Raw genomic sequence first — 15,263 nt, forward strand, 5'->3', positions numbered from 1 at the left:
TTTTTCAGAAAACTTGATGAGGTTTTCTTTATTACATAAATTTTTTCGTTTTTTTTGGGTTTTTTTTTTTATTTTTTTTTAATTTTTTTTCTTAGAAGAGTTAATTATTCACGAATGGAGGTGGGTTGTGTGACCTATTTTTGTGGAAAAAGGAGACACAACCACACGTGAACACAACTCAACTCTTAATGAGGAAGAGGCAGGGATAGTATTCCGCTCCTACGTTATATACAGGACCTAAGAACTGCCATTTTGTTACGCGGAAGAAAATAGTTCTTATTTGGGAGTGGGAATATTTTCATGGCCTAAGAATTAAAAACAATATTTTTATTGTGAAACGAATAAGATGAAGAATCATTTGATGATAGTTTTCGAGAATCAAAAGATGTTGAAAGATTTGAGGCAATTTGCAAGGCTAGATTTGATGGAATTTAAACGGAAAATTGTTCACGTTGTACGGCAACGGTGATGTTATTGGTTGAATTGAAAACATATGGCGTATTTCCACCGGAAATTTGAATCCGTGTTAATATGACTCGAGACGCGCAATTCTGAAATTTTGTTCACGATGCCTTCTTGATTGGTCAAAAAAGTGTATTTATCGCTTTGATTGTTATTTTTGAAATAGATTTTTTTCTGAAACGAATTACTTGAGGGCAGAGGGGGGAATTTTGTTATTTTCAGACAAGGAAATTTGCGCGCAATACATTTCTGTAGATTCAGAATTATAGGCTTCCAGTAAATTTACTTATATACATACCATTGACTGAAGAATAGTGCGCTGTGCATACCACTGATACACACTGATTTATACTAAGCAGTGTGTGAATTATAGAAGAGGTCGATACTTTTCGATCGAACAATCGAATCAGACTGAAGCCGCCATATTTGAATCATAGAATTTGAATACTCGTTGACGGAGGTGACGATTTTGAATTATCCCGAGATGAATTTCTATCAATTGAAATGTCAGTCATTCTGAAATAATACAATTTCAGTTCCTCAGGTTTTACATCATAATTTTAAATCAATTACCGTTTGAAAAAAGATTAATCGATTAATTTAAACATTCATTTTATCTTTTCAAATTCGTTTTACTTATGAATAAATCGGAAAATACGAAAAAAGGTTTATAAATTTCATTGCTTAATCGTATCTACATTCTTGAATCAGGACTATAAATTTCCAATTTCGACTAGTTTCGCTTTTTTTTTCTATTTTTTCATGCTATGCAATGTGCTGTCGGATCAACAATTACGTTGGTATGAAGTTTCGATGGTATTTATCTATTATTACTCAATATCCTGAGCGTTTCCAAAGCCGTTCGTTGATTTGTTTGTTCAGAGTTGGCCTTTTAAAACTGATCAAAATCTCGTTCAACGCGAGCGGCGCGGTAAACTACGACGATATTTATCAACCCCACTAGTTTAGTTCATGAAGTCTCGTCTTACTGGACGGACCACTCGAAACATACTCCGCTACAAAGAGAATTTATTACACGCAACAAATAAAAAGATTGCGAACACGAATAAAATATAAAAATTAAAAGTGTTTGTTGATATTTTTCAAAACTATTAGTTTTTTTTATCTATTCATTTGTGAAAAACATGAAAACAAATTAATATACAGTTATCGACTGGATCAGATTGAATTTCAATTTTATTTTTGATTCTACTCACATTATTATTGATATTAATGAATTTCAAATTGATAATGCTTATTACGGTAAGATGAGACCATTGATCAACGATGACATTATCAGTTAAGCATTTTTTGTTATGGCATAATGTCATGAGTGTTGTATTGGTGTGTTTATGGTGTGTAAAACGAAAACCGGCTAGTTAATCAAGTGCATTGAAGAATTTAGTCGTTGCATACTTATTTGGATTTTTCAGTTCAATCCACCGAATGTTTAAGGTACACAGTATGATGCATTTAATTTCCTTTTTCATGTTAAAATTTGGAAAAATGATGAGTCTTTAAGTGAATTTTCTAACTTCTAAAATCATCCCATTGAATTGGAGCGGATTTTGGAAGCGAATCCAAAATGAAATTAGGTCTTTGGCACAAGCAATCTTTTTATAAGTGACAAATTATACTGTCGCAATTCTCTTTGTTATTATTTTGTACCTAATTATTATGATACGATTGAATTTTTTCTTATTAAAATTTCTTTAGAAGCTAGTATGATTGAATTACTTAAATTCATGTCTCTCTGAATGATCTATATGTTCTTTTGATCGGCCAGTTCTTTCTTCTCGTATTTTTCTTGTATTTGCCCGATAGCGTCATTGATCTTCAGAGATTTGAAATTGGAGCAAATTTAGATTTTAAATTTGCTTGGTCTCCTTCTTGCTTCCCTCTTTTTTGGTATTCTCCATCTCCTGAAAGTTGAAAATAGTGCAAATTCAAAATACATTTCAACACTCACAGAATTTTTGCACCATTTTGTTGGTATTATTTACAGAATCTATAATTATTTCTATCACTAATGACGCGAGTACTTAAAGTTCATAGAAATCTACAAGGCATCATCATCACTATTCCATGTCACACTGAGAAAGCTCACATGTACAAATGTTCGCACACATCATAGTATGACATTTAAGCTACAGCACAACATTCTTCTCATCAAATAAAGCAGCAAAAGCAAAAAGCGTCTATGAGATGTACGACTCTCTGTCCATCCATCTGTCTGTCAATCTGTCTTCTTGTTGACAAACGAGTAACAGAAAGCGAGAGAGACAGAGAGAGAGTATTTCAATTCCTATATGTAAATTTGTCATCCAGGTTCACTAATTGTAAGCATAATACCATGTTATGTAATAACATACATATGTTAGTCACCTCTAGTGTAAAAATGTAAACTGAAACTATAGAATTGCGTATCATAACTAGATTGTATTGAATGAGGAAAAAGAAGACAATATATATGCTCGAATAACATCCTTTTCCTCTTCCTCGATAGGCGTACCTTTTGATTTGACTGTTATTTTTTGCAATTAATTCTGTTCACAAAAAAGAAAGGTCGATGCTCCTCGGATCTTATTCAGTTTCTGTTTGTTCCCTTTCTTCTTTCAGGTATAATAGTTATCGTAATAATATGATTACGGAGCAGACCTGGAGCATGATGCTTGACTGCAGCGACGGTTCTAGCGTTAGCGAGTAAGGACGACTTTGATCTTTTTCTTTCTAGCGAGTTGTATTAGTAATAAACACTTCCCTACTTCCCTGTGCTGTCAAAGTTTGAGTATGTTGCATAAAACTCATGCTAACTTAATATAATTTTCTACATCAATCGTTAGCCTTTTTTCTCTTTTTTTTTTTGTTTACACAATATGCAGTATACCTATAATTATTCATATCTGTGATTATCTGTATTCCATGTACAACGTCCTTTTTTTGTCTGATTAAGTTAGTTTTTACATTACATTTAACACGAAATTTCTATCTATTTCATACAACACGTACACGTAGCAAAGGTATCTGTAGACCTAAGTACTACACACAAAATACAGATATCTTGGATACTATAAGCGCCGAAAATAAATGCGCAATGGGGGGTGCAGCCGACGGTATTTGGCTTCAAACTTAAATTTATCTAGCATTCTTTTTTTGTTTCTTGTACTTAAAAACATCCGCCCCCTCTATTTCAACGATCTGTTTAATTTTATTGCGTTCATTTTGATGATTACACAACAATTATAACGCTGTGATGTTATAAATTCTCCGCGTTTTCGTTCCTTTTTATTTCTTTTGATACTTGAGCTTAATCAGTAATGACGTCAAAGCGATATAATAAACTTGTTCATAATAAACATCCTTGCATAGTTGAGAAAAAAGGAAAACGAATGGCAATATAATAATTGTTGACATACTAGGCTTGGAATATCACCGAGGAAACAGCTTTGGATAAAAGCAGTAAAGAAATTGACTTCAGAACGTCTTGGAAGAGAGGCGCTCGCAGCTTGGGAAGATCGTAAACCACCAACAGAAGATGAAGAACCAATTGAAGCTGAAAAATTATCTTCAAATTTAGAATTAGCGAATAATAATGATCATAATCTAAGAAATCTGAAATTAGATGAAGCAGAGGAGAACACAAAAGTTGATAAAAATTTTCAACCTGACAAAGACGAGGAATCGCAGGCCGAAAAAGGTCTCAATTTAATTTTGTTTTTCTGATTTACTATGTCATTACTCCAGGAGCATTATTCTTATTCAATTCATACGCACCAATATTTGTATTTCAGATGTTTTTAAAAAAGGTGTTTTGTATAAGGGTATATTCTGCCCGTCACTGACAAACAGTTTTCACAACAGACATTTAGAATTGTCTTACTTGAATTATTCAAATCGTCAAAGACAAAAGTCTTTGATAATGTTGAATGTGATTGATCTTAGTTTGAAGGTGAGCAGAAATAATAAAATTAAAAAACAATGAGATACCTATTATATATACCTATAATTTGCAGATCGCTCTCATGACAATTTGGCTGTGGAGGAGAAACAAAAATTCTACCGGCTTGACAGAGTCCTTGTCTTGGACGGTGTGCTGCATGCTGGCAAATCTTGTAGTATGCATTCTTGGCTGGTGGCGATGCTTTTCGAACAAGTATTTATACTGGGCTTCAATATTCACCTGGCTCCTTGTCAACTCACAAGGTATATTACCTAAAACATCACACCTATGTGAAAATGAGTGAATTTATTATAAAAATGTAGTTATTTTATTACCTATTTGTTCATCAAAAAAACTATGGACATCAATTGCAGTAGCTAAAATAACTGTGATGGTGTTATTAGATTTCCCAAGCTACAATAACGTAGATGTATATAGAATCATAGTTTAACAATTACTTGATAAATTAAAAAGATATCCACTAGTCTGTGGCCCTTCCTATGTCACCAACAATTCGCAGCTAATTAACTTGCGCCACTGTGTTCAGAATCAATCAAGTGTTCTATAGCAGCTTATTCACCCATGTGGTATAATAAAAGGAGGTGATTCATTGTTTTTCCTTTTGTTTTTTTAAACCCTGTTGCAGGTTTCATTGGTGCAAATCTGACCTTTTCTACCCAGCAACGTCTAGTTTGGTACATTCTATTCGTTGTTTACGCTCCCTATGCTATGCTACCACTTCCTCTGCGGTGGTGTGTTCTTGCCGGCTTTGGCACTGCCTTGACACATACAATTATGTCTGTTATAAATTTGAAAAACAACACCGAATATGTGAGTAACTATCATGTACAGTTATTAATGCAAATTGATGAGAACAAAACTGAAAGTTATCAATATTGTTGTTTTTTTTGTTTATAGAATGAAGTCTGCTTTCCACGTCTACTTACTACAAATGTTCTACTTTACGTAGCTGTCAATCTGGCGGGCATGTATACAAAATATTTAACTGACAGGGGGCAGCGACAGGCCTTCTTAGAGACACATAGATCACTTGAAACCAGGCATAGGACGCAAAATGAGAACAACAGGCAAGAAAAACTCCTGCTTTCTGGTGCGTTTCATCATTACTGAAAATTTAAAAAGCTGAAAAAAAGTATTAAGTCAAGGATTTCATTCAGAAAATGCGAAACAAATGGTTGGATTCTATTCTTTGAAATATTCAACGAGTTACTTGAAGCGCTTGAAGACGCTTCATGTTTGACTTCTCTATTTTGACACCTTGTGACAGAAGGAATGCTCAAGTGATCTTAACCGATAGATTATTACGTAACAATTGTCAAGGTTGTTCTTTTTGTTCTATTTTAAATCATCTCATTTCCCTTACCATCCCTCATCTTTAAGCATAAGCCAAAAGACATTTGTTCTGAATTGCAAGTCCAAAAATCGCTCAGTGTATTCGAATAACTTAAAATCAATCAACCCTGTAAGCAAATCAACGAAATTAAAAATAAAGTGAAGTAAATGAGCGTGAAATACGAACCTTACCAAATTTTTGGCTGGGAAATTCATAATCTATCATCGATATTGATTACGTGTCGCTGGAGCTGGAGGGTGATAGAGACCCGCATTATTTGTTGGGTGACGTCCCATTGGAGAACCTGTTGAACCGTGTAACAAGTTTATTGAGGTGATCTTCAAAGTAACAGCGAATATTTTCACCCGATTACCCCATCTATTGCTCGTCCCTTGCTTCTTCCACAATTTTCAGTGAACGCCGTTATTTTATACATATACTCGATATACATGCTCGACGAATCATCCATGCAAAATATTCGATGCTATTGCACAGCGGCCGACATGTAAATCTTGAGAACGCTGTTTATTTATTACAAACTTCGCGTCAATGATTTTTGAAACTAATGCCTACTTTTTTTTTTCAATAATTACAGTATTACCGGATTTCGTGGCAAGAGAAATGATTCGCGACATTGCACGCGAAGAAGAAAGAGGAGGCACAATAACATTTACCCCTAATCAATTTCACAGAATTTATATTCACCGATACGAAAATGTGAGCATTTTGTTCGCAGACATCAAAGGCTTTACAGGTAAAAATGTTCAGTTGTCAATTATTGCGATCGATTCATGAATATGACTTTTTTCTTTACTTTATTCATACTTTTTTTTTGCAGCTTTGGCCAGTCAATGTAGTGCCCAAGAGCTGGTGAAAGTATTGAACGATCTATTTGCAAGATTCGACAGACTATCTTCAGAAAATCATTGCCTCCGGATAAAACTTCTTGGCGATTGCTACTACTGCGTCTCTGGCTTACCTACCGCAAGGATTGACCATGCACATTGCTGCGTTGAAATGGGACTCAGGATGATAAAGGCCATTAGAGATGTCAGATACACAACCAAGGTGCCAAAAAATAACAAGAAAAAAGTATTTGAAGAAGATTCATATGATTTTAGCACATGTTATATGAACTTACCATTTTCATAGACAGATCTGAATATGCGGATTGGAATTCACAGCGGTTCAGTTCTCTGTGGTGTCTTAGGCCTTAGAAAATGGCAGTTTGACGTTTGGTCATACGACGTTACACTAGCCAATCATCTGGAAAGTGGAGGAATCCCAGGGTAGAACCTTCAACAAATTATAATTTTTTTAATTGATTTTAATTTCTTGATTAAATTTTTTCAGGCGCGTTCACATATCCCTAGATACTTTAAGGTGTCTGAATGATGTCTATGAAGTTGAACCAGGCTACGGAGCGGACAGAGATAATTACCTCAAAGATAGAAATGTGGAAACATATCTCATTAAGCAGCTGGAACCTATGGGCACTAGACGTCGATTTTCGGCACGTCCAAAACTCTACAGCTCTCCAGAAGAAGAAGCAAGTGCAAAGAGTAGGAAAAGCTTCAAAGCAAACCCTAACGCAGGGAGTACTGCAAACGCAAACAACAATCCAGGAGTAGAGGAAGAAATCAGCATTGATTGGACACCAGAAATTCCGTTTGAAAATGTAAAAAATAGCGCACCGAGATTTTGAACAAAGCTTAATTTTTGATCAATGAACAACTTTTCAGCTGAATAACGCGACTTCAATGAGTAACTTGGAGTCAGAATATCTCGAGGAAGACGCGTCAGCACTGTCAAAGCCCCGGAAACCACAGTGTGGTTCAACATTAGAAAAATCTGGTGCAATAGCTGATCATGCTATAGAAACCGCCAGCAACAAACGCATGAGATCAGCCAATATCAATACCTGGACTCTTAAGTACAATGACGAAACCCTGGAAATAAAGGTAAAATTTTTTATCATCGATTTGGATTTCAGAAAAGAAGTTGGAATATTACATCATGTAGTATACTTTACACAGTTCTGTCAACTACGCGAAGATATGTTCAAATCGAACATGATTTGTTGCTACGTAATCTGGCTTTTCATCGCAGTATGCCAAGCCGTTGTCTCACCCAGGTAAGACTTGAATTGAGTATGAAAAAACTGAAAAAAGATTGTAGATGAGTGTATATTTGTGAAAAACTACAATTTATATTACTTCTCAGTTGCCTGCCGCTCCTGATCGCCCTGGGTTTTACAACATTGGCATTAACGTTGGCTTCTATTTTGGTGATGGCCGAGGAGTTCAACCACTTTCCGTCTATCCTGAAGCACTTTTCATCGATGTTAACTCACGACAAACAACGTCGTACGGTATTCATTTGTAGCATAATATCCTTGATGGCTTTGACGTCAATGTTAAGTGTGATAGCTTGTCCGCGGTTTCGTATTTGCATCCAAGAGAATATGACCAATTTTCCATTACGTGAAGAGCAGAAAGCAGAGGCCATCATAGAGGGTTCAGAAGCTCGAGAAACGGCAAAGTCTGCTTCTAAAACTCTCGATGAACTCTTCCTCAGCTTCTTATCTGCCGCTCTTCAAGATAATATTGAAGATCAGCCTAAAGACGTGAGAAAATTGAAAAATGAGTATATTGAAATGGGGAATGGACAGCAGAACCAGGTCTCAAGGCAGTGCACCGAAAACGAAGGCGATAAAGTTCAGTCCAGTAACATTGAGGTAAAAGTTACTCACGTTTTAAATGGAAAAAAATCTAACAGCCCTGAGGAACGAAGGATCCGGAAAGAAGTTGTCAGGTTTTACAAGTATGAGAAATACTTCAAAGATAAAAAATATTCGCATCGTGACAAAAGGCATAAAAATACTGGCAAGTCTATAGATATTAGGGAGAACAAAACTGTAGAGAGCGTGTTCACAAGAAAAGTTCTCTCGATATATTCTGACAATGAAACTTCCACGGCAGCTCTAGAATCGTGTGAATCCGGTTACATCGATAGCTGCATGCATCCGGAGTATGCTGTTTTTACATGGATACTTTGTCTTATAGCGCTAGCATCAGCTTTAAAACTTTATTACCTTGTCAAAACAGCTTTAGCCACAATCATCGTGCTCGTCTATGCTTTACTGATACTTGTGATCTATAGGGAGCATTTTACACTCAGAATCAACGAAGAAAACACGTGAGTTTCGATTTACAAGACTTAGGATAATCATATGTAACTTAACTATGATTCAACTGTCAATTTAGACGAACGATTCCACTGTCAGCTCAGATGCTCATTTTTCTCGCCATGTTTCTTGTAATGGTGACATACCATGGCAGGCTTGTCGAGGTTACGTCACGACTTGATTTTCTTTGGAAACAACAAGCTGAAAGAGAATTATCAGACATGATCGAATCAAGGCATAATAACATGCAACTACTCAAAAACATTCTACCCGATCATGTTGCTCACCACTTTCTTACGCAGGACAGGGCACCGGAGGTACAATATGCAAGGTTCACGCTGAATTATACATGCTTTCCGTCGCATTCAAAACTTGATATTTACAGGAGCTCTACTCCCAGTCGCGAGACAAAGTTGGCGTAATGTTTGCCAGCGTTCCAAATTTCACAGAGTTTTATTCAGAAGATGTGAATAAGGGTATGGAGTGCATCAGACTGTTGAATGAAATCATAGGTGTGTAAACAGCTTGGACTATTTTTTTATGATCAGAGATCTTCCATTTACCAATATTTCATATATTTCTTTTTTCTCTAGCCGATTTTGATGAACTCTTGGATGAGACAAGATTTCACTGCATTGAAAAAATAAAGACTGTTGGTGCAACTTACATGGCAGCGTCTGGGCTAAACCCCTGTCATAATGTACGTAGAATTCCTCAACGAGATACTTTTAGGTTTAAAACCTTGTCACAATAGTTGACCTTTTCAACCAGGATAAGGATATCGATGACATGGAGCATCTCTGCAGATTAGTAGACTATGCTGTTGCCATGCGACAACGTTTAGAAGATGTAAACGTCCATTCTTTTAATAATTTTGATTTGAGAGTCGGAATAAGCTGCGGGCCACTTGTTGGTGGAGTAATTGGTGCGAGAAAGCCTGTTTTTGACATATGGGGTAACACTGTGAATGAAGCTTCGAGAATGGACTCGACAGGAGAAATGGGAAAGATTCAAGTGCCAAAAGAAATCGCAGAGGTAACTGACTCTGCCATCGAACTCAGAATTTAACCCTTATCTGTAAACACTAACATTTCTCTTATTTCCATCAGTTTTTGATCGTACGTGGTTATCAGACACAGAAGCGTGGCTTGATAGCAGTAAAGGGCAAGGGCACTATGGAAACACATTTCGTTTTAGGTAAGGGTGGATTAAGTGCCGAAGAAACTTCAAAACTTACAAGTAACTGTCGAAGTCTAGCAGCTGTCGTTTATGGGGTGGTCCAAGCCCGCAGAAAGCAGACTAGAGCGCTGCGGAGGACTTAAGAATAGCAGAAATTAAAAGAGAAAAATCTATTAAAAAAGAGATCTACCGAAGAACTTTATAGCTCAAAGGTATTTTTATGTGTAGGTATAACAATAGACGTTTTTCGGTATTGGCTTACACATCGCCAACACTACCGTCTATGTCTTCTTTCCACTTTTATGACTCCATCCTCAGATTATCTCGTCTATTTTATCCTTACTCTATTCTGGATACGTGCAACAAATTACAGACAATCAGAGTTGATTAAATGTGAAGATGTCGATAACTTCTTTCTTTTGTTCACTGTCGTCATTGTTGTCCAAACACGTTTTATAATCAGTGAAACCTACGTCAATATAGTATGTTTAAATTATTACATATCACTATTATTATTGAGGAATGAAATTGTATAAGTATGACTATTATTTATTGAATTATACACTCCGAAGAGGTATAATTATTATTAATAAACTCTCGTAAATTAATATGCCGAATTTTTTTTTCTATTCATCAGTACATCACTTCATATCTACGTTGCAGAGGAACCCTCCAGATCAATATCTAATTATTTTTCGCTCCCGCTATATTCTCCTTTCCCGTATAATATTCCGGTAATAAGGTTTGGTTACTAATAATCTATAAAAATTAATCAAGGACTCACAACAGCCCCCTGCTTTTATAAGTTGATGAATCAGGCTTGTGAAATTATTTCCACAATTGAATGTTTGCAACGAATGGTCGATTGATCCCTGAAAGGAGAGTTATGAGGATCTCGGATTTCCTGCATACTTGCCTGTTGCATTTAGCTGTGATTTCGTCTCTTGAAACTACCGTTGCTCAACGTGACCATAAAATCGCATCTGGGATTACTATTGACGAGGAAATCAATAACTTGTTAAATTTACTGAAGTATTTAGTTAACTTCCATTTTCAAGATTGCACGACAACGGGTATTTATTATGACGATGTATTCGAGAGCTCGGTTAACAAACAGTTGATAAACGACCTGGTAATGAATTTATCCACAAGTTATTACATCAAAACACGAGTGTCAAAAACCATTGGAAGAGCCTTAGATTCGTCAAAACCGTGTTTAAAGAATTTTCCAGAAGAATCATGCACAAACTACGTCCTGTTTTTGAAGAATTTAACGACTATCAAAGATGTTGTGGAAAAACAAAGCTCCAGAAAAGTAATCGTTGTCTCAAAAAGCTCGTCATGGGATGTATATGAATTCTTGAAAAATCCTGTCACCAGATTATACCAAAATTTGGTGGTGGTTGCTCGCAGCAATGATAGATCCACCGAGGTACGATGAATTGTGCCGAATTTGGAAAAAACAAAATTCATCGACTTAGCTAATGGTTGTCATTCTGATGTACAGAAAGGATCCCTTTTATTGTTCACACACAAATTGTACAGTGACGGGATCGGATCAAATCTTCCGGTGATCCTGACTTCCTGGAAAAAAAAGGGACTGACAAGACCTGAAACAATTTTGTTCCCCCCAAAATTGAAAAATGGTTTCAATGGACATCGATTTCGTGTTTCAGCGTCTCATAAGCCCCCTTTTGCGATTCGAAGGTAATGATAATAATTTGCAGAGGCATTCCAGTTGACAAATAAACAATTCACCCATCAATTTACAGAGTCGTCTTAGGAACGGACAAGATTTGTTGGGATGGTATTGATGTCAGGATAATTTCTCTGACGAGTAAGATCCTTAACTTTACAATAGACTTTAGAGAACCGGGTAGCAGTGCTACAATTAGGTACTCCATTTTGTGTTAGTAAAACTTCACAAGTATAGGTAATTTTAATTATTGTGATTCTAACACTGCTTTACTTCAGCCCAACGAAAGCTGTGCTTCAAGAAATCTTGTCAGGAAAAGCATCGATGGCTCTCGGAGGCTTTTATCAAACTGTGAATCTAACTAAACGATTTGACACAACTTATCCACATGCTTACGATTGTGCCTCATTTATATCCCTCACATCTACTGCATTGCCAAGGTGTGTAAACAATAAAATGATCCAAACTTGACCATATTAGTTACTTCTTGATTTTCTTTTCTAGATATCGAGCAGTACTGGGACCTTTTAGTCCCCCTGTTTGGGTCACTCTGATATTTGCCTACCTTGGGGCAATGATTCCACTTACTTTAAGTAGCCGGAACAGCCTCCTTCACTTCATTATTCAACCCTCAAAAATAAATGAAATGTTCTGGTTCATTTTTAGCACCTTTACCAATTGCTTCACCATCAGAACTCCCCTTGTTCACAAAGGCTTAGGACAAAACGCTATGGGAATTCTAATAGGTAACGTAAAATTGACTGTAAAGAGAATATACTCTGCATGCTTTCTTTTTCATTCTAGGGCTGTACTGGGTCTTTACGATAATCGTAACATCCTGTTACACGAGTTCAATTATAGCTTTCATAACTATTCCAGTTTATCCAACTGCGATGGATACAAGTAATCAGCTTCTTTACTACAGATATCGCATTGGAACACTAGGTGAAATTGAAATCGCTTCTAATTTTGTTCAAACTTTTTTTCATGGAACATGATAATATTACCTGTCACTCTACGATGCAGATCACGATGGCTGGGAGTCTTATTTCCAGGAAATTGATGAACCAAAAATAATGAAGTTGTTCAGGAAGGTTGAACTTGTTCCAACAGTGGCAGAGGGTCTGAAAAATGCGAGCAGAGCTTATTTCTGGCCTTACGCATTTCTCGGTTCTAAAGCAATGCTCGAATACATCGTCCAAGCAGACTTTACACCAAGGTAAAGAATGTACAGTTGGAATGGAACTTATAAAAATATTGACTCACCATTTATCGATGCCCATAGTTGGAAAACGAAGAGATCATTGATGCACATAGGTCGTGAATGCTTCATTCAATTTGGGGTCGGCATTGTTTTGCCTAAGGAATCTTTATACTCGGAAAAATTTAGTGAAATCATTCAACGCGCCAGCCAGGCTGGACTTGTCCAAAAAATAACCAGTGATGTTAAATGGGATATGCAGAGATCAGCATCTGGAAAATACCTTCAAGTGAGTAAATAATATCCTAAAATCACAAGAATATTTAAATCTGATAGAATTTTCTAATACCCTCAACAGGTGAGTAGTGAGAGATCTTTACGAATACAATCAGTCGAAGAACGTCGATTAACTCTCGTCGATATCCAAGGAATGTTCATGGTTCTTGGAGCAGGGATTTCAATATCCTTGGTAGCTATTTTCTTGGAATGTGGAGTTGAAAGTGTCAAAAAACACTGTTTCAAACGGCAGTTTGTGGAGTCAAGTCATCAGGCTGTCGATTTGGGTGATGAAATAAACATGGATTTGTATTCAACTTGGAATTTCCTCGATAATGGCCACAAGGCAGAGTTCTATGAAAGTGATAATAATGTTGTCAGAGACAAATCAGTTAGAAACAGCATCTAAATTTTGAAAAAAACAGGTCAAAACTCACTGCGCAGTAGGTTATAATAAACTTCATCCAGAATTCCATCATGATTCTCTGATGTCAATAGATAATTCTAATATCAACCAATAGTTTGCACCAGATCATAAATATGTTAATAATTTCGCATTTTTTATCGGAATAATTTCTTTGACCACAGCTCTTCAGCGACTCGTGTCGATTTGCAGAAATGTGAAGTTTTTCAAGAAAATTAAATAACTGATTATTGTCATTATTGTTCACCACTATACCACTAGAAATGGTTTCATTCATTAATATTTATAAAATTACAGGTCGTGTATAGACATATTGTTTCTACTATTACTACAAGATAATAAATAGTACTATTAATTATCAATTCACATCAATACAAACAATGATGATTCAATTACTACCGCTGATAACTTTGCTGCATGTATATGTATGTATATATGGGTGTCCTTGCCTTTCTTGTTGGTTTTTCACAAAGATTCAAGTATAATAGAACAATAATTGTAAAACATTAGTGTACTTGAATACCACTGATATATATATGTACTAATATAGTATATAAATATCAGTGTTAAATACCAATAGTAATAATAACAATGATAATAACAACGTGTTACTTATATCTCTTGTAGTTTGTCGAATTTTGAGTATGAAGTATTTTAAGTATATTTATGAATGTTTTGTGTCGTTTATTTACCTGTTTTTCATGCCAATTTGTATCCACATACGTATGAAAGTATACAGGAAGGTTGTTAGGTACGATAAATCATATGATCTGGTTATCTACTTTTGACAAAATCAATTGCAATAAAAAGCTGCAAATAATAATGATGGATACATAGTAATAATAATGACAACAACACAATCGTAAAATGCAATTGTAAAGTATATGTATACATACATACATGTTATTGTATGTTTCTATTCTTTTGCTTTATCATGCATATAGTAATGTGTTTATAATAGCGAATTAGATTTACTCTTTTCCATGTAGCCAAAGCCCTGATCTCTATAGATCAGAAAGCCAAAGTGTGTTACATACGTTTACCCTTAATTATTCTATCTTATTCATTCGTCTATCTTTTATTATTCAATTATTCCTGTTTCTGACCGTTTAGTTGGATTTTTATTTATTTTTATTCCTCTTGTAAACCCTTTCAAACAGCTATAATTAATGAAAATAGTAGTAGTAGTGTAGAAGTAGTAGTAGTAGTAGAGTAGTGGTGGTAGTAGTATCAATAATAATTACAAGCTTAAAGATGATAACTGTTATTATTAGTAATAATGAGAACAATTTCTCTTCACGAAGAGCGTATCGCATTGATCAATATATTCACAGATCTTGAACAACAGTATCTGAAATGAGATCTCATCTTGTCTTTTTCTTCATTTGGAAATGAATAGAAAACCGGATTTTGAAACGTGAAATTTATTTTTGTGTAGTCTAATTTTTTTGTTCTTCTCCCTAGCTTGCAAAATTGAACCAAGTGCTTTTTCAGATATTCAGCAGTGATAATAATGACGTTGATAATAATCATAAAAGTAATAA

The 15,263-nt window shown here is 35.5% G+C and overlaps 2 protein-coding genes and 1 long non-coding RNA gene across 24 annotated transcripts; 2 read left to right on the forward strand and 1 right to left on the reverse strand.

The window, feature by feature from the left end:
• Positions 1 to 56: 56 nt before the first annotated feature.
• Positions 57 to 13,516, reverse strand: LOC105683911. 22 transcript variants are annotated; one of them, XR_007279792.1, is made up of 14 exons: positions 13,369 to 13,516; positions 13,085 to 13,291; positions 12,826 to 12,942; positions 9,611 to 9,880; positions 9,231 to 9,436; positions 9,001 to 9,144; positions 8,851 to 8,912; positions 6,898 to 7,052; positions 5,948 to 6,060; positions 5,787 to 5,883; positions 4,738 to 5,545; positions 4,463 to 4,674; positions 3,879 to 4,015; positions 57 to 2,384 (listed from the first exon to the last, which is right to left on the reverse strand). It is a non-coding gene; the product is annotated as an uncharacterized LOC105683911 (long non-coding RNA). The 22 variants fall into 22 exon arrangements; XR_007279790.1 differs by having other exon boundaries at positions 4,738 to 5,181; positions 5,350 to 5,545; positions 8,851 to 9,144; XR_007279796.1 differs by having other exon boundaries at positions 4,738 to 5,201; positions 5,350 to 5,545; positions 8,851 to 9,144.
• On the forward strand, positions 1,782 to 10,730 carry LOC105683907 (adenylyl cyclase 78C). Its single transcript, XM_012396885.3, has 19 exons — positions 1,782 to 1,917; positions 3,082 to 3,165; positions 3,882 to 4,159; positions 4,254 to 4,411; positions 4,476 to 4,665; positions 5,049 to 5,233; positions 5,321 to 5,513; positions 6,352 to 6,510; positions 6,595 to 6,824; positions 6,909 to 7,045; positions 7,110 to 7,434; positions 7,499 to 7,717; positions 7,793 to 7,890; positions 7,980 to 8,954; positions 9,023 to 9,260; positions 9,329 to 9,455; positions 9,537 to 9,643; positions 9,715 to 9,978; positions 10,053 to 10,730. The coding sequence occupies exons 2-19, from the start codon at positions 3,104 to 3,106 to the stop codon at positions 10,263 to 10,265; spliced, it is 4,158 nt and encodes a 1,385-aa protein (XP_012252308.2). The 5' UTR covers positions 1,782 to 1,917; positions 3,082 to 3,103; the 3' UTR covers positions 10,266 to 10,730.
• LOC105683897 (ionotropic receptor 21a) lies at positions 10,967 to 15,142 on the forward strand. The gene is made up of 9 exons (XM_020851137.2): positions 10,967 to 11,554; positions 11,630 to 11,829; positions 11,895 to 12,017; positions 12,097 to 12,258; positions 12,323 to 12,564; positions 12,623 to 12,763; positions 12,845 to 13,037; positions 13,104 to 13,308; positions 13,378 to 15,142. The coding sequence occupies exons 1-9, from the start codon at positions 10,967 to 10,969 to the stop codon at positions 13,702 to 13,704; spliced, it is 2,181 nt and encodes a 726-aa protein (XP_020706796.2). The 3' UTR covers positions 13,705 to 15,142.
• The last annotated feature ends 121 nt before the right edge of the window (positions 15,143 to 15,263 follow it).

Source organism: Athalia rosae, chromosome 8 (assembly GCF_917208135.1).
Source record: "Athalia rosae chromosome 8, iyAthRosa1.1, whole genome shotgun sequence".
NCBI lineage: Eukaryota > Metazoa > Arthropoda > Insecta > Hymenoptera > Athaliidae > Athalia > Athalia rosae.

What these genes read in the sequence shown, in the direction of transcription:
- LOC105683897 (XM_020851137.2), top strand. Translation starts at nt 10,967, where the DNA reads ATGTTTGCAACGAATGGTCGATTGATCCCTGAAAGGAGAGTTATGAGG. An exon ending in CAAGCAGACTTTACACCAAG is followed by an intron (nt 13,038 to 13,103) that starts GTAAAGAATGTA and finishes CGATGCCCATAG; the next exon opens with TTGGAAAACGAAGAGATCAT. An exon ending in CATCTGGAAAATACCTTCAA is followed by an intron (nt 13,309 to 13,377) that starts GTGAGTAAATAA and finishes TACCCTCAACAG; the next exon opens with GTGAGTAGTGAGAGATCTTT.
- LOC105683907 (XM_012396885.3), top strand. Translation starts at nt 3,104, where the DNA reads ATGATTACGGAGCAGACCTGGAGCATGATGCTTGACTGCAGCGACGGT. An exon ending in GGAATCGCAGGCCGAAAAAG is followed by an intron (nt 4,160 to 4,253) that starts GTCTCAATTTAA and finishes TTTGTATTTCAG; the next exon opens with ATGTTTTTAAAAAAGGTGTT. An exon ending in CAAGCCGTTGTCTCACCCAG is followed by an intron (nt 7,891 to 7,979) that starts GTAAGACTTGAA and finishes ATTACTTCTCAG; the next exon opens with TTGCCTGCCGCTCCTGATCG.